This window comes from Martes martes, assembly GCF_963455335.1.
Source record: "Martes martes genome assembly, chromosome: 3".
Lineage (NCBI taxonomy): Eukaryota > Metazoa > Chordata > Mammalia > Carnivora > Mustelidae > Martes > Martes martes.
This window is the reverse complement of record NC_137890.1, coordinates 156,639,311-156,657,820: the sequence shown is the minus strand read 5'-3', so window position 1 is coordinate 156,657,820 and position 18,510 is coordinate 156,639,311. Positions and strand designations below refer to the sequence as shown.

The 18,510-nt window shown below is 56.3% G+C and overlaps 1 protein-coding gene across 1 annotated transcript; it reads left to right on the top strand.

The window, feature by feature from the left end:
- Positions 1 to 5,653: 5,653 nt before the first annotated feature.
- ALPI (alkaline phosphatase, intestinal) lies at positions 5,654 to 9,468 on the top strand. The gene is made up of 11 exons (XM_080799174.1): positions 5,654 to 5,738; positions 5,821 to 5,937; positions 6,037 to 6,152; positions 6,349 to 6,523; positions 6,602 to 6,774; positions 7,020 to 7,154; positions 7,240 to 7,312; positions 7,447 to 7,581; positions 7,668 to 7,859; positions 8,058 to 8,180; positions 8,321 to 9,468. The coding sequence occupies exons 1-11, from the start codon at positions 5,669 to 5,671 to the stop codon at positions 8,620 to 8,622; spliced, it is 1,611 nt and encodes a 536-aa protein (XP_080655300.1). The 5' UTR covers positions 5,654 to 5,668; the 3' UTR covers positions 8,623 to 9,468.
- The last annotated feature ends 9,042 nt before the right edge of the window (positions 9,469 to 18,510 follow it).

Below are 18,510 nucleotides of genomic sequence, written 5' to 3'. Positions count from 1 at the left end.
AGGCCAAAGTACAGAAAGTCACATGATGTGCCAACGTCCTTCCTCCACTGTGTTCGCCATCTTTCCTCTGCCAGTGATTCCTCACCCTCCCCTGCCTGGGCTTCCCACTCCCCCACCCCACCAGCACCTCCTCTTCATGTGTCCCTCCAGCTGCACCCCCCCCAAGCACAGCCCCCCCCAATCCTGCGAGCTGTCAATGGGCGTTACACGCAGGCTTCTGTCCTGCCCAGATCCCGCCCCCCACCAATACTTCCTGCTCCTCTCCAAGGGGGTCTGACTCTGCTCAGGAGAACCCCCATTCTTTCCCTGGGACAGTGTCCAGGAACAGAATTCAGTTTATGTATCACCCCCCTTCTAGACAGTAAGCCCCTCACTGGTTGGGTCTGATGGACTCCACTAGTCCTCCAGCATGATTTACATATGGTGAGTGCTCAGATTTTCACTGTATAAAATTGTCCCCTTTAAACAACAAGTAGCTGCCCAGCTTCTGGTTTTTGCCTCCAGGACCCTCACTGAGCCCTCTTGCGGTCAATTTGGTGAGGGCTGCTATGAGGGGCCTATAAGCATCAGAGGCTTATGCCCCCTCCCAAACCTCAGTTTCCAAGGCTGGTGTAATGGGCTCCTGCTATTAACAGTTGCCTTCCGGGGCCTTCCTTTGGGCTTTGTAAACCCTCTCAGACCCCAAACACAGAGCTGGTGCTTAATTTCACACAGGTCAAAATTCCCAGCATGAGGAAATTACCAAGTGACTCGGCACAGTGTAACCCCTGTGGTTACCAGGTGTATCCCACTGTGTGCTTGAACTCAGGCCTTAGATGCACTACGTTCTGAGCCCCAGAACCTGTCTCGGCAAACTTTTCCCCTCCATGGCCCCGTGGATGCCCCCAAGGTCTGTGCCGTCTCTGGTTCCTTCCAAAGGCCCCCCTTCCTGGGGCTGTTCTCCAATCAGTGCCTATCTGTTCCTGGGCAAGGGCAGAGCCGAAGTCTCTCTGGGCCTGCAACAGGGACCACGGACACACATGGACCGTAGGGACGAAGAGAGGCAAGGGGCTCCTCCCTCCCCTGCCAGTGCTTTTCCGGTGACCTCTAAGATCTCTCTCATTGAGCCCGTGACCCTGGCCATGCCTGTTGCTCTCCGCTGAGTGCTCCTTTGTGGTCCATCCTATCCCCCACGCTACGATGCAGCTAACTTCTGTGAGGAGTACACAGTCCCTGGGACTTTTTTTTTTTAATTTAAGAATTTATTTACTTATTTGACAGAGACAAGTAAGCAGAGAAATAGGCAGAGAGAGAGGGGGAAGCAGGCTCCCTGCTGAGCAGAGAGCCCGATGCAGGGCTTGATTCCAGGACCTTAAGATCATGACCTGAGCAGAAGGCAGAGGCTTAACCCACTGAGCCACCCAGGCGCAGCCCCCCCCCCCCAGGACTTTTCTTGGTGGCCCCTGCTTGGGCCACCAAGAGAGGCAGATGGGCAGGCCTCCACTCCAGGCCCCAGAACTGCACAGGCAAGTCTGGCAGGAGAAGGGAGACATGGGATGAGAAGTGCAAGCTACACCCTGGAGGGTGTAGCTGGTTGAGAGACTGACTCTTGGCTTCATCTCAGGTCTGATCTCAGGGTCGCAAGATCGAGCCCCAAGATGCGCCTCTGTGCTCAGAGGAGAGTGTGCTTGAGTTTCTCTCTCCCTCCCCCTCCCCCCTGCATGTGCCTGCTCCCTCTCTCTCCCAAATAAATCTTAAAAAAAAAAAGGGGGGGGTGCCTGGGTGGTTCACTGGGTTAAAGCCTCTGCCTTCGGCTCAGGTCATGATCCCAGGGTCATGGGATCAAACCCTGCATTGACTCTTTGCTCAGCAGGGAGCATGCTTCCTCCTCTCTCTCTGCCTGCCTCTTTGCCTGCTTGTGATCTCTGTCTCTCAAATAAATAAAATTTTTAAAAAAAGAAAGAAAAATACAGGGAAGGTCAAGCACTGCCAGGAGGCTGAGTGGGGCTGAGATAACAGCTCTGCCCCCACTGCTCCCCTGGGCCTGCCCACCTGCCTGCCAGACCCCCACGGGCCTTCAGGAGGCATGGTACCCGCCCCCCAATCCCAGGAGATCTGCCAGTGCAGAGAGAGAGGGCAAAGTCCAACCATGTTTGCTTCCTGCATCCCAGCCAGAGTGGAGACACTCCTACTATTTTTCCGGGGCTGGTGGGAGGCTCAAATGAGAGAAACTGGCCCATTAGAAAGAGATGCCTCCGTTTCCCCGAAGTGTTCCCCACTATGTGGTCTTTGGGAGATTGACAGTCATTCCCAGCTCCTGGGAATGATCAGGGCTGTCACTACATTTCCCAAGGGGGAGGGAGGGTGTCATCGTCGTGAGATCAGGAGGGCAGGAGGCAGCAAGGAGCCATCCCTCCGTGGGTTGGCAGCAGCTGCTACGAAGATGGGCTCCCCATCATCCTACCCCTCGCCGGGTTGACATGTGCCCCAAGCGGGGAGCTGGGACACCGCCCGGACATCCTCCATTGGTAAACGAGGACAGAGTGGAGGGTGCTGGGGCTCCAGATGGGGCCCCAAGGACAACCCTTTCCTTCCCAGGGAGCAGTGAGACCAGGCCACGCAGACCGCGGGCATCACAGAGCTGGGCATCACAGAGCCAGGCGTCCCCTGACCTGGGATGACAGTTACCCCAGAGGCATTATCTCTCACTCCACACCAGGACGCGCTTGCTGCCTGCTGACTTGTAATCCCGGGCCCCAGAGGAAGGACTACAACCGATGTCATCACGGGTGACTCAGGCCCACCGGCGCCTGACTGGCTCGGGGCAGAGTGCCCCCAGTGGCCCCACGCAGCTGTGTCAGGGCTGCAGGCTGTGAATGTGAACAGACTTTGATGACTGCCAGTGACAGGGGTTGTGTGTTTGGCCTCCAGTCCCACACAGGCACACAACAAAATTCACAAGAAACCAAAGCTGATCACAACTGCTAACTACTTCGTGTCACCGTGAGGAGCGCCAGCAGCCGCACTCCTGGCGTGTACTCTGGAGAAATGAAACCACATGTCCCCCCAAAAAAGCCTGAATGAATACGTTGGGATGAATCTCCAGGAAATTTTGCTGAGTTGAAAAAAAAAAAAAAAACAAAACCCAATCCCTAAAGACTGCAGGATTCCATTTAGGTAACTTACTTGAAATGACAACATTTTAGAAATGCAGGAAAGGGCCTAGAGATGGAGCAGGGGTGTGGCAGGGAGGGGGGCGGTTAAAAAGCGGTCTGTTCCAGTCTGTGAGGTTAGAGCTGTTTGGCATCTCACCAGCAGTGGTGTTTGTGAACCCATGCACGTGTCGAGAGAGTGTAGAACCTACATACCCAGGGGAATGAGTACATGTGAACGGGAGCATATCCGAATCGCTGAAAATCTATGGCTTGTACCATTGGGGGAAACTGGGCAGCCTACAGGAAGGAGATCTCTGTATTATTTCTTAAACTGTGTGTGAGTCTCTAACTCGTGTCAAAAATTCCAGTTAAAAAAGGGTATGGGAGAGGGTGCCGGGGTAGCTCAGTTGGTTAAGCGTCTCTTAGTTTCAGCTCAGGTCATGATCTCAGAGTTGTGAGATAGAGCACTGCCCCCCCAACCAGTGGGGCTTGGCACTGGGGGTGGAGCCCGCTTAAGATTCTCTCTCTCCCTCTGCCTCTCCCCTTCCACTTGCACAAGAAGCTCTCTTGCTCTATCTCCCTCCCTCTCTTAAAAAAAAAAATAATAATCCTGTTGAGAAAGGATATGGGGAATTTACTGGAAGGAAGACTTATCTTGGAGCAACAAACCTTTCACCTACCGCTTGATAGAACCAATTAATTAATTAAGGACCCGCCCAGAAGTTAGTCTCCCCTGACCTTTAGCCAAGAATTTCCCTAACACAAGATAATACAGGGGACAGAAGGGGCTATGGGGACAAGTCAGAGGCCAGGAAGGATAGCTATCTCTCCCCAGATTTGGAGGACAGCCGGGTCAGTGTGGTTGGCGAGCTGGTGGAAGGGCAGGTCTGCCTGAGCAGAGCGGGGCTGGGCAGGGAGACGCTGGGGGCCAGGGCAGTCACCTGGTTTTGGGGACCAAACACGTGGCTCAGGTGGTCGGGAGGCCAGAGCGCAGACCAGAGCCACATAGTCCGCTGGGGTGGGCAGAGTGGGGAGGAAGGTTTTCCTTCTCTGAATCTTTTAAGCACAACATAAAAGTTACCGTCATAACCATTTTGTGTCTGGTTTGGTACAGGGAAGCGTATTCACGCTGTTGTACAGCAGCTGTCCGGAACATTTCCAGCTTCAAAACTGAAACTCTGTCCCCACCAAACACCTCCCTCCGGAGGGGGCCCTCTGGGGCCCTCTCTTCCTGGCCCCTGGCAGCTAGTCCTGGGCATTGGACAGCTTCAGATACCTAGTCTAAGGAGAGTCCCCCAGCCTTTGTTCTTCTGTGACTGGCTTATTTCCCTTAGCGTCATGTCCTCAGGGTTCATCCATGGCGTAGCACGTGACAGGATTCCCTCCCTTTTTAAGGCTATAGAACATTCCATCATGTGGATGGATTACATCTTGGTTATACATTCACCTGGTGATGGACACTTGGGTTGCCTGCCCCCTTATGGATCCTGTGAACAGCGCTACTATGAACATGAGGGTGCAAATATCTCTTCTAGACCTTGCTTTGAATTTTTTTGCATAGACGCCCAGCAGGTGCAATGGGGGGATTGGAGGAAGGCTTTTGAACCAGCCTGGCTACTGAAACCTCTTAACTCCCAACAGAAGCTACACCTGCGGGTATGCGTGGGCCCTGGAGAGAAAAGACTCACCCCTGGGTTCTAGCTGCCTGTCCGAGGGAGCAGAGATCAACCTCAGTACACTGGGCCCCACCCCTGCCTGTCCCCCACTCCCCACCCCCACACACACACGCACGCATGTGCACGCACATGCCCCCTACGAAGCCGGCCTGGCTCCAGTAACTGGACACACAGGCAGGGATCTGCTCTGTCACCACAAAAATCCCAGCCTTTTCCACAGCCCAAGAAGTCTAGGTCTGTGCTCTGAGCCCAGCACGTTCCCCACCTGCCCCCGCCAAGGCTGGTCAGAAGCCCAACCACCCCACATGCCTCCTTTCCTATGTCTCGGGACCTCACCGCATTGGGAAGCCAGACCCAGGCCCCCGGCTCAGGCTCCCCCAGCACTCACATGGAGCCTGCCCAAAGCAGACTTTCAGAAGACTGAACACATGGGGCAAAGGTAGGAGTGACGGTTCTCCCGCAAGACTATGTGAGCAAAGGGTTGGGATGGACACGGCAAAAGCTCCTCCCTCAAAAGGGGATATGCCCCAAATGCCCCCCCTACCTTGGGGTGACAGCTAGGATACTGCTGTGCTGGACAGATCTGCCCTCTCGAGGCCCCCTGCCCCTGGACTTGCTTGGCCACACCCTGCCACTTCCCTCCTGCCAGCAGGACTTCACATCACAGGGCAGGGCAGGGCCAGGGTGGCCACCTAGGGCAATGGGAGGGACATGGAGCCTTTTACAGCCAGGGACAAAGTCCTGCCCAGACTAAAGCCCAGGTGGCTTGTACTGCAGCTGGTACCCAAGTTCTGGCCCTCCTGGGGTTCCAGCCTGCCCGGAGTCCTGGCTTTGCCGCCCTCCCGCCACCCCACAGGCATGCAGGGTGCCTGGGTGCTGCTGCTGCTGCTGGGCCTGAGGCCACAGCTGGCCCTCGGCATCATCCCAGGTAAGGAAGCACCTCCCAGCTGCCCCCCACACATAGAGTCCTCTCCCAGGACTGACCTGGCCTCCCCTCTCCCCTTGGCCAGTGGAGGAGGAGGACCCAGCCTTCTGGAACCGCCAGGCGGTGCAGGCCCTGGACACCGCGAAGAAGCTGCAGCCCATCCAGACAGCTGCTAAGAACCTCATTCTCTTCTTGGGGGATGGTGAGTGCACATGGCTGGCCATGCCTGTGGCCCCTGTAGCCCTGGCACCCCAAGCTGCCAGTGGCCACAGACCAACCCTGACAAGGTGTGCTCCTTTAGGGATGGGGGTGCCCACAGTGACAGCCACTCGGATCCTAAAGGGGCAAATAAATGGCAAACTGGGACCTGAGACACCCCTGGCCATGGACCACTTTCCGTACCTGGCTCTGTCCAAGGTAAGGGCTGGGTGGCCTCAGGGTGCCCGCCACTAGGGCGGCGGGGGTGGGGCTGGGGAAGGTGGCAGGAGGGGAGGCCCCAGGAGATCTGGAGACTGAATTTAGGGGCACTAGGGCAGCGAGGGTGGGCCCTGGGGCCTGGGTAGGATCTTGGGCGTCTGTCGGTGTCAGAACCTGAGGGCATCTCTGTCCCCAGACGTACAACGTGGACAGACAGGTGCCAGACAGTGCAGGCACAGCCACGGCCTACCTGTGCGGGGTCAAGGCCAACTACCAGACCATTGGTGTGAGCGCAGCCGCCCGCTTGAACCAGTGCAACACAACGAGGGGCAATGAGGTCACTTCCGTGATGAAGCGTGCCAAGAAAGCAGGTGGGCTTAGGGCCAGCTTCATGGGCAGAGGCAGGATCAGAGACCTCAGGGACTCATGCTCACCTCTGCCCCCCACAGGGAAGTCAGTCGGGGTGGTGACCACCACGAGAGTGCAGCATGCCTCCCCAGCTGGCACATACGCCCACGTAGTGAACCGCAACTGGTACTCAGACGCCGACATGCCCATCACGGCGTTGGAAGAGGGATGCCAGGACATCGCCCAGCAGCTCATCTCCAACGTGGACATTGATGTGGGACATGAAGGGCAAGGGTGGGAGGCGAGGTGCCCATAGGGACCACAGTCCCAGACACTGACAGCCTGAGCTCTGGGGCCTGGCAGGGTCTCCAGGGGCTTGGGGAAGGGGGGTGGTGGTGGAGAAAGTACAGCTGGGCCAGGCCGTACCCCCAGACCTGGTCGGGGCCCTAGGGGCTGTCAGAGAAGGGAGCAAAGGGCCAGCCAGGGCCCAATCCCATCTGCCCAATCCTTTGGCCACAGGTGATCCTGGGCGGAGGCCGAAAGTACATGTTCCCCAAGGGGACTCCAGACCCTGAGTATCCAAGTGACACCAGACAGAACGGAGTCAGGTTGGATGGGCGGAACTTGGTGCAGGAGTGGCTGGCCAAGCACCAGGTGATGGGGGCCTGCAGGTGCAAGGGGTGCAGCAGGGACAAGGATGAGAGGGCTATGGACTGAGTCTCGGTTCTGCCACTCCCAGGGTGCCCGGTATGTGTGGAATCGCACGGCGCTCATGGAGGCATCCCAGGACCCCTCTGTAACACACCTCATGGGTAATGACCCCAGATACCCCCACTTTCCCCACCCTTGCCTCCCTAGTCCTCAGAAAGCCAAACAGATACGCAGATGTTCAGGCCATGGACTCTCCCCACTCCCCAGCCAGTCACCACTGGCCCCTTTCCCACAGGCCTCTTCGAGCCGGGAGACACAAAGTATGAGATCTACCGAAGCACGACCCAGGACCCGTCCCTGATGGAGATGACAGAGGTGGCGGTGCGCCTGCTAAGCAGGAACCCCCGTGGCTTCTACCTCTTCGTGGAGGGTGAGCGGCAGCCCCTTGTGGATCAGAGGAGTGGGACTGGTCAGGGTGGCTGGGGACTGTCCGCCTTACATGTGCCCTGCTTGCAGGAGGCCGCATCGACCACGGTCATCATGACGGCACGGCTTATCTGGCACTGACCGAGGCGGTCATGTTTGATTCCGCCATCGACAAGGCCAGCCAGATCACAAGCGAGCAGGACACCCTGACCCTTGTCACCGCTGACCACTCTCACGTCTTCTCTTTTGGTGGCTACACACTGCGAGGGAGCTCCATTTTCGGTGGGCAGGGTGCTCCATTTGCGGTAGCCAGAGCTGTTTCCCAGATTATATGGCAGAAATGGCTCTGAGTCGCAGTTTCCTCGCCTGTCAAATGGAGTAGTAGCCACCGCCTCGTCGGCGCCTTGTGAGGACTGGACTGTGCACGCAGGGGGCCCTCACTGCGGTGGGGGTGCTCAGCAGGTCCCTTCCCTCCCGCAGGGCTGGCCCCCGGCATAGCCCTAGACGACAAGACCTACACCTCCATCCTTTACGGCAACGGCCCCGGCGGCCTGTACGCGCTCACGGGGACCTCACGGCCCAATGTCAACGACAGCCAGAGCAGTGAGCGCCGCGGGGAGGCGGGGCGGTCCTGGGGGGCGGGGGGCAGGGGGAAGGGGGGGAAGGGAGCCGGCATGGTGTGTAGCTCGCGGGAGGGGGAGGCCGCCCGCCCCGCCGGCCCTGAAGCCCCACTCTTCGGCCAGGGGACCCCACTTACAAGCAGCAGGCCGTGGCGCCCCTTGTCTCCGAGACTCACGGCGGCGAGGACGTGGCGGTGTTCGCGCGCGGCCCGCAGGCGCACCTGGTGCACGGCGTGCAGGAGCAGAGCTTTGTGGCGCACGTCATGGCCTTCGCCGCCTGCCTCGAGCCCTACACCGACTGCGGCCTGCCGCCCTCGGCCTCCCCCACCGACGCCGCGCTCCCCGGCCCGGCCGGTGCGCCTCTGTCGCTGACGCTGCTGGCAGGGGCGCTGCTGCTGGGGCTGTTAGCCGGTGCCACGCCCTGATCCCCGAGCCCCCGGGCCCCGCCCCCTCTGCCCCCTCCCCCCTGCCCCCTCTGCCCCCTCCCCCCTGCCCCCTCTGCCCCCTCCCCCCAGACCCCGACCCCTCCCCCAGCCCTAGGCCCAGCCCCCGGAGGCCCTGCCCTTCCAGCGAGGGCCCCGCCCCCATACTTTCACCCGGGTGCGGGCCGCCCGGCCCCCAGCGGGCTGCGGTAGCGGATTTCCGGAGCCCCCACGGGCCCCCCGTGGGCTGTTCTCGATCCCCCAACGTCAACGCAAGGGTAAGGACGGGGATGCTCCGACCACCAGACTCTGCCCGGCAGGTTGCCCTGCCCGAGGACCAGGCGGACACCGTACCAGTGATGTCCCCCACAGGGCCACGACCCGCCCAGACCCCGCAGCACACACGTTTCTTGGCCTCAGTCTTCACAGCACCTTGGGGCCGAGGACTCAGGCATGTCCGGGTGCCCGGAAAACTGTAGCTTCCTCTCACCCCACAAGGGACCCTGCAAGGTGGCCGAGGAGACTGCTGGGGCCGGGTTGCGGTACCATCCACAATGGGCACCTCCTGGGGCCCAGTACTATTACACAGAGAGGAGACGCTGACACAGAATGGAGAGACTTTTCCCAAGTCACTTAGCTGCTGATGTTCATGCCCCAGTGCCCATTCCAGGCTGGGAGACCCAAGGAGCAGGCAGAGCAGGCAGTCCTGGAGCAACCCTTGTACCCTCTGGGAGACCATCTAGGTGCTGGGCACAGGTCTGTGAGGAGAAGAGATTCCTTCTCCTCCCCGTGCCTCTATTCTACTAAGAGAGACAAAGCAATAATCAAATAAACCATTGTGCAGTGTAATGCCAGTAGTGATACATTCTAGAAAGAAAAATCATTAGCACGTGGGAGCACAGAAGGATGTCTGTGACTGAGAGGATGGGGTGGATAATTCAGATCAGGAGGTCAGGAAGGGGCTGCCTGAGGTGCAGGCAGTGAAGTGAGGACAAGGAAGTGAGGGCTTGAGTCATGCAGGAGGAACAGCCGTGCAAAGGCGCTGAGGCAGCAATCGGCAAGTGCTAGTCCAGGCCTATAGCTTGATCAGAGAGTTAGGGTGGGGTAGGGGAGGGGGCAAAACCTGAGACATAAGGAAGGATGGGAGCAGGTGGGTGAAGATTTTGAACTTTATCCAAAGTGTGGTATGTCACTGGAAGGCTTTGAGCAGGGGCATAACATGACCTGACTCTTGGAAAATATCACTGATTATTTTAGGAATAAGAGTTTTGTTTTGTTTTGTTTTGTTTTGTTTTTTGTTTGCGGGAAGTGGGTAGAGGTGGGAGCTGGAAAACCAGAGGAGAGGTGCAGACTCCAAACACTTCTGACCTCCATCCAAAAATATTCGGGAGCACCCACTCCAATATAGATGTACTTGTAGAGTATCTAACCCACCCTAGCGGAACATTGAAAAGAATTTGAAAGTGAAATCACTTATATTTTTAAATAAATTTTACAAAATTACAAATTTATTTGTACATTTGCAAAGGTGCAAGAAAACATTTTGCTCTCGCTAGAAATATCAATGTGATTGAGTATGCTTTCTTATTTACTAAGATCTTTTTAAAAATTGAAGAATAATTGACATACAATATTGTATTAGTTTCAGGCATCCAACATGGTGATTCGATATATACGTACAGTAAGAAATGGCCACCACAGTAAGTCTAGTTACCATGTGTCACCATACTGAGTTGTTACAATTCTTATTTACTAAAATCTTGATTTTGCACTGTAAAACATCGATTTGAAAGCATGGCCCTCAGGGCAGTTTATTTCAATTCTGGACCTTAGTAGCTGTCACAAAAATATCGGAGCTGGATGGAAAAAGGGCATCATTAGCTAGGCTCCCTGAGCCATCATACTCATTTTTAAACTCCATCCACCAGTTATACAAGGACTTGATAAAACCCAGCTGCTGTATTTCTGTCTTCCCTGTTGTCAATTACTTGGTCTTACAAGCCAATGTGAGAGTACTACATGTGTGTGTTTCATAAGTGGGTTCAAAGCCCAAGGAAACTCTACGTTTTAAAACTCTACAAGTTGGGGCACCTGAGTTTAAGTATCTGCCTTCAGCTCAGGTCATGGTCCCTGGGTCCTGGGATCCAGTCAGGAGTCAGGCTCCCTGCTCAGCAGGGAGTCTGCTTCTCCCTCTCTCTCTTTGCCCCTCCACCCGGCTCATGCTTGCTCTCTCTCTCAAATAAATAAATGTAACTTTAAAAATAAATAAATAAAACTCTACAGAGCTAGGAGTGCCTGGCTGACTTAGTGGGTAGAGTATGCAACTCTTGATTTGGTGGTCATAAGTTCAAATCCCACATTGGAGGTAGAGGTTACTTTTTAAAAAATAAGATTTTTTAAAAAATATAAAACTCTACAGGTTTAAAAAACAGGTTATTCTAGAGCTAGTGGTAATGGTTGCACCATTTTCAATATCCTAAAAACCACTGAATTGTACATTTTAAATGAGTGAATTTTATGGCATGGAAATCACATCTACATTTTTAATTTTTTTTTTAAGATTTTATTTATTTATTTGACAGAGAGATCACAAACAGGCAGAGAAGCAGGCAGAGAGAGAGGAGGAAGCAGTCTCCCAGCTGAGCAGAGAGCCCGACGACTCGGGGCTCGATCCCAAGACCCCGGGATCATGACCTGAGCCGAAGGCAGAGGCTTAACCCACTGAGCCACCCAGGCGCCCCCACATCTACATTTTTAAAAAACAGTTTCTGCTTCCAAGTTTGTTTGTTTGTTTTAATGTGCGGTTTTGTGGGTTAAACACGTTTTTAACCACCAAGTGGTATGTCCGTGGAAACATTTTCTTTTTTTTTTTTTTTTTAAGATTTTATTTACTTATTTGACAGAGATCACAAGCAGGCAGAGACAGGCAGAGAGAGGGGGAAGCAGGCTCCCTGCTGAGCAGAGAGCCGGATGCCATGCGGGGCTCCATGCGGGGCTCCATCCCAGGACCCTGAGATCATGACTTGAGCTGAAGGCAGAGGCTTAATCCACTGAGCCACCCAGGAGCCCCATGTGGAAACATTTTCAAACATTTGTTTCAATGTCTTTTATCTGGGAGAGGCAGAGGGAGCAAAGGTGAGTCTGTTTTTCCAATAGTTTTCCTGGGAGCCTAAAACTGATAGCTTTTTTTTTTTTTTTTAAGATTTTTATTTATTTATTTGATAGAGAGAGACAACAAGAAAGGGAACACAAGCAGGGGGAGTGGGAGAGGGAGAAGCAGGCTTCCCACTGAGCAGGGAGTCCGATGTGGGGCCCGATTCCAGAACCCTGGGATTATGACCCGAGCTGAAGGCTTAACGACTGAGCCACCCAGGCATCCCTAAAACCCACAGCTCTTGCGCACTCAGGAAATGCCAGCACCTCAGCCTTTAAGTAGGAGGGCAGGCTCCGAGGAAGGAGAGAGAGGGGGGTTCACGACAGCCCTTTTCGATTCTTTGTCATAAAGTTCACTCATTCTGTGTGGTCTGAAAGTTTTCCTGGTGACACCCACTCTTATTGCCAAGGATCATAAAGATTCCACTCTATTAGAACAAACCTGACTTTATAAAGTTAACACCAGTGAGGGTTCCTGCAGCCTTTTCTTTGCTCTCTAGCTTCTAGTTCTTTCCTGCAGTGGTTTGACTGGATGGACCAGTGCATGAGTTTTGGAGGTGCTGCTATCTCTCTATCTTTCCCTCATCCAGAACCCTTTAAAAAACCCGTCCCCGGTAGCTGTTCCATTGGGGGTTCCCTGACACTTCCCCCGCCTCCGTTTGCAATTGTTCTTATTAAACAAGGCATTCACTGTTCTGCTCTATCTTTCCTTTTCTGACTCTCTCTCTCTCTCTCTCTCTCTCTCTCACACACACACACACACACACACACACACACACAAATGGTTTGTGTATCTCATTATTCGACCAGAAGCCAGCAGTTACCTTAAGCTGAGATACGTGGAAACCACGCAGCAAACCTCCCACACTGGGTAATTTGCGCTAACACTTCCTTCCAATCTGTGGTAGTGTTTTCTCTACATCTTTCAACAGTATTTGCTGACAAAGAAATGCCTTTCGGTTTGTCGACAGATCATTTTCTGTTCATTGTTTCTGCCATTTTTACTGCGGCAGGAAAAAAAAGCCCTAAGTGTTTGCCTGGTGGTAGGTGTTTTTTTGTCTCATGCTATTATGCAAGAAACTTTAAAAGAGCTTTCCAAATATTTATCATTGCTTAGGGAAATATCAGAAAAGTACTGAGTTGAAAGCGCCTAACTTTCAACATCACTGGGAAAAGAATTGTGGGGGTTTGTCTCCATGTTCAGGAAGCTTCGTTTTTAAATGCCTTGCTGTCCACGAGGATTCCGGCTGCTGTTGACGAGCGCCTCAAGGCAGCAGTCACTCGGGGGAATCTTTCCCAGCAGCTTGGCTCGGTTGTGTTTATTTCGGTTATTTGGGGCTCGTTTCTCATCAGGTGTGCACCGTGGGTGAGGACGAGCCCGTGTCAGGAGGGAGGACATGTCCTTGCTGCCACTTCTGAGCTTGCTTACGGGGGAGGAGGGAGGGATTATCTGCTTATTTGCAATTTCTGTACGGGACTCTTTTGGAAGCTACTTGTTTTTGGAGGATTCGTTTGTTTAAAACCAGATTGCATTATCCATAAATCCATTTAGTCAGACACGCTAAACTCTAATGCATCACAGAGAACTGGCAGTGAGCAAATGGGGAGGGGGTGTCCCTCCCTGAACACCTCATTCTCTTTACCCAGGACACCAGCGACCATGTCGGGCTGGATGCCCCAATGACAGGGTACAGGGGCCAGCAGGGAGCTCGACATTAAACACGAACATACTAACTCCCACGTTAGGGTGGCCCCGCTCCATGTCGTAGCAAGGCCGCAGGTGGATTAAGGATGACAGAGCCCAGCCCACAATGAACACTCTGGAAGGCCCAGGGTCCCTTTAAGCAGATGGGGACCAGGCATGCTTAGACCCCCAGACAGGACTCAGGCTAAACAGCTCCCTTTGGCTATGGGCTCATCACTGGTCGGGCTCACGCCCCAGCTCATGAAGTGTCCCGCACCCAGCCCCCCACAGCTCAGGCGGCTGCTCCAGGATGTGGGGGAGATGGGGAAAAAACAGACACGCTGTCTCTCAGGAGGCCCCAGACAGGATGCCAGATGTGCCCTTGTCCTGACCTTGAGGCTGACAATCCCATCTGATGCTGTGAGCCCCCCACTCCCCCTTTCCAGAAACAGGTCTCCCCACCCCCCAACCTCTGCCTCCTGGTGGGCTCCCCCACCCAGGCCTCCAGGAAGGTGTGCGGTATTTCCAATTGTACCCTCCAATCTAAAGTGGCTCCCGGACCTGCTTACTCTAGCCGAACAGAGCCTCAGCAGCCCAAGCACTGACAGCAGGCAGCCAGAGCTCCCCTTGGCGTAACCTTGTCGCTGGGGAAGCCCAGGCTGTGCCAATGTGCTGGGCGCAGTGCCCAGGGACAAACTGGGAGGCTCCCAAGCCGCCCCTCACGGAAGAAACAGCTGCCCTCCCCTCCCCTGTCTCAAAGGGTGAGGCCACCCACCATCCACCCTCACCCAGGGCAGCATCCAGGCCCCGAGGGGCGCCCTGTCCTTGCCCTTCCTTTGCTCACCAGCCTGCAGGTCTCCTGATCAGCCAGCGTGGCGCTCCCCTCCCTCCCTGCCCTGGGTGCCTCGGGTGAGAAGGAAATGGCCACGTGCAGACCTCTCCCTGCAGATCCCTGTCAGCGGTCCCTGCGATGTTCTGGTCTCACAGGAAGGTGGGAGGGTTTTTTTTTATTATTATTATTATTTATGCAAACTATAGACAAGGAGAGATGCGGCTTAACGGCACCATGTGACAGTGGCTTCGGGATCCGAGCTGCCTGCCGCCCAATGAATCAGCCTGAGCTGCTGCCAGAGAGCCTCCCAGGCGGGCGGCAGCTGAGGTGGGAGAGCCGGGCACCATCCGACCTGATGAGCTCATGCGGGGGCCCCTCGGAGGGGCCTGGGCCTCAGGTAAACCCATGCAGCCCGCGTGGGGTGACAGGGAGGGCCAAAGGGCCTGTGGTTGGAACCATCACAGAGCAGGGACCCCCAAAGGGAAGGGGGCTCGGGATCTGGGAGTCCCCATCCCCAGCAGTTTTGTGGACAAGGCTGGGTGACCCGGTGGATGTCTCCGGGGAGATGCTGTCCTCAGACTTGGCTCAGCAATGCGCCGTTCAAATTCCAGGAGTCCAGGCTCCCGCAGAAGCTGTGGGATGGGAGGAGGGCCACAGGGCTGGCACAGCCCGCCGTCCTGCTGCTGGGTGGCCTGCGAAGACAGTCTCTGGGCCTCAGACCGTGCTCAGCCACTGACCAGCCTGGAGCTGGCAGGGGAGAAGGGAAATGGCTGTTTTTAACAAATCCAGAGGAAGTGGGTTTCTAAGGCCATTTGGGGGGAGGGGGAGGCATGCAGGAGAGCAAGGAGAGGAGGCACAGAGAGGGCCCCTGCAGCACCCCAAACCTTCCATAAAGTCTGTGACTCCACCCAGTCTTGTGCAGGTGGTCCCTGAGAGGGAAGGAATAGGGGAGCTGCCCAGCATAGGGGGCCCAGCGGTGGGAAAGGAGGCACAAGGAGAAAGCTAAGCCCCCTGAGAACCCACCCCCAGAGGTATTTGCATATGGAGGACCCTGGGCCTCCCAACATTTTTAAAATGGGGGAGTCAAGCCATTTAAAAATATTGCATCTGGGGCACCTGGGTGGCTCAGTCAGTTAAGCGGCTGTCTTCCCCTTGGGTCATGATCCCGGGGTCCTGGGATGGAGCCCCATGTCGGGCTCCCTGCTCGGCAGGAAGCCTGCTTCTCCCTCTCCCTCTGCCTGACACTCTGCCTACTTGTGTTCTCTCTCTCTGTCAAATAAAGAAATAAAATCTTTAAAAATAAATAAAAATATTGCCTCTACGGTACCTCACAAGCCCCTGGACATCGGGTCAGCCCAGAAGCAGCCACAGGGACGGCAGAAACTTGAATCTGGCTCCACTGAGCTGGTTAGAAAGGCCTGGGGTTTATGGCTACTCGGTGGCATCAGGCAACCTGTGTCCCTTCCTGGGTGCCACCGAAACCCCAGGGCTGTCAACACCACAACACCCAAGGCAGGGAAGCTCAGGCACCCCTCTCCAGCTGGTTTCCAATCCTTCCCAGATCTGCACAGAGTGGGTGCCCCAGCCTGCGGGCACTCCCGGCCTCCCTGTTCCCGAGGACTTGGAGTCCGGCTGACACTGCTGAGACAGCAGCCGTGCAAGACTTGGTGGGGGCTGCGGGGGGCAGACTCATCACCAGCACCCATCCATCACAGGCAGCCCCCTGGCTGATGATGCTCCTGGGATCCAGAGGGAGACTCACTTGCCAGGTCCCCCAGCAGTGACCCCTGGTCTCAAGGTCTCAAAGCTGCGGGATGGCAGAATGGGGACCACCGCAGGAACCGGGAGGTGCTCCACACATGGGCACACAGGTGAACACCCAGAAGCTTCCACGCAGCTGTGAGCTATCCTCCTTCCTTTCCCTGCTGTTAAACGCTAAGCTGCAGATTGCTTTCTGTCATCCCAGGAAACCATGCGCTGAGAACGCCCACACCCCCGGGGATGGGGGATGGATGGGCCCAGCCCTATCCAACCTACACCATGGCCACCCAAAGGGGCTTCTCTGCACTCGTGGTCTTCACTTAACATGAAGGAAACGGAGGCCAAGCGGGCAGCTGTGCTGACCCTGCTTGGCTCCTCCACCCCAGCAGAATCCATCCGCTAATCCTCAGCACGGCTGCTAGCACGGGGCCTGGCAGACAGGGGACGGCCTGCAGCGACACTATGTGTGTGGTTCCGAGCAGGACACAGAGGGGGCCGACGCTGAGTGCAATAGCGTGACTTAGTCGAGCCCTGTGCTCCCCTCCATTTCCCTGTCTGTTGAAGGGGCTGTCCCGTCACTCTGTCCATGGTGCTGGGCCAGGGTAAGGATGCACCCAGGATCTGTCTGGAAAGGTGGTTTGGGAACCAGTGGGTGACATGCAATGTCACCATCGTGCCCTGTTGGGCCATACCGTGGCTCCAGGTTGTATGGCTGTGTGTGAACTTCATGGGCCCTGTCCACGCACCATGACTCTGTGCTCGGGTGCGCCTGGCCTGAGGTCCCTCTGACCCAATGATCCCTCTCCGTTCTCCCTGAAGAAGTTTGAGAAGCCCAGCAGCCCCAGGTAGCGGTGACATCTCTATCACCCGGCTGGGAGTCGTCGGGCTGAGGCATCCCTGGGGGCTTCACAGCCCAGGGCTCCCTGGCTTCCTGCTGGACCAGCCTCCAGGCCGGGAAACTTTATCCTCTCCCAGGGGCCCACCACCACCCCCACCCCACACCCAAACCCCTCTGGCCCCCTCAGCTGGGCCCAGATGGAAGGAGGAGGGACTCATCCCCAGGGGCGCTTGGGCTTCACTGCACCCCGTCCTGAGGCAGAGCGGAGGTGACCCTGGTGGGTCTGCTGGCAGCGCATCCCTGGGCCCATCCACCCCAGACCTATTCCAAGCTGGACGGGAGATAGGAGGGATTGTCTTGGGTGGAGCTGGGGAAACGGGAGGGCCCCCCGGGGCACTGCAGGCGGAAGGGCTGGGCCCAGGAGTTCTGATTCCCACCAGGATCCCCAGTAGATGGCCGGGGTGTGGCGCAGGATACAAAGGGTCCCAGACACCAGGCCCTGCCCAGGTGGGTGGCAAGGAGAGAACTTGCTTCTGCTCCAGCTGCCAGAGACACACTGGAGTGCGCCAGCAGCTGAGGGATCTGGCATACACGCACCCACCACGGAGGGAAAGGGGCTTTGAGGGGAAACCGAGGTAGTTCCTGAACACCGCGCCTCTACGAGGCTCCCAGTCCCTGTGGGCCCTACCTCTGCCCTTGAGGAACAGCTCTGTCCTGAGGACATTCCAGTCTCCTGAAGGAGAGGCCCAGCCCTTGGGAAGCTCGCCTGTTCCCATGGGGTTCTTCTAGGCTCCTGCCTCTTCTCTGTAGAGCCCCACCACCGCCCCCGGGGCCACGTAGCGCCCCTTATACTAGGGCTCCATCAGCGCTGGCGCCTGCGCTCTCACTCCCCAAGGTTGTTGTGCCTGAGGCTCAGACACAGGAACTTTTTAAATGTCACTCAAGGCTGAGATGGGGACAGATGTACTCTGAGCCTGACAGGAGCTGGGCTCGCAAGAGTAGGGGGAGATGGGGACAGGCCACATGGAACGGTGCTGGGGGGCTGTAGGCTGTCCCTGAAGGAAGAGAAACTGCTGAGGGGTCCCCCCTCACTGTGAACCCCTCAGATAACCCAGTGTGGCTGCTCCCTGTACCCCCACCCTCCTGTCCACGATGGGGCCGTCCTTCCTCTTCCCCAGTCCGCCATGGGCCAGGCCTGAAGCCTCACCACCTGCCCCTACCGCTCCTCTCTCCCATCCCTGAAGCCTCCACTCCAGACTGGAAGGTGACTATGTTGCATGGACTGGCCTCCAGCCCCCAGCCTCCCTCTCTCGGACATGCTGAGCCCAAGGCCCGGGCTCGTGACTGGCTAAGAGTCACTGCATAAGGTCCCACAGTGTCTAGACTCAGCAGAAGTGAGTCCCAGTGTCACACGAGAGTACAGACCACTGGTTCGGTGCCTGGCCTAGGGGCACTCCCAGAACAGGACAGGAGCCTTGGCAGGACCGTGGGGGAGGGAGGAACAGGTGGTTGGGGGAAGAGACAGGTCTCATCCAGGGTACCTATTGTGCAAAGGGCCTGAGCCTCCCCACAAAGGGACCCCTCCGGCCCTACTGCTCTGGGGCCCCCTGAAGGAACCGAGGC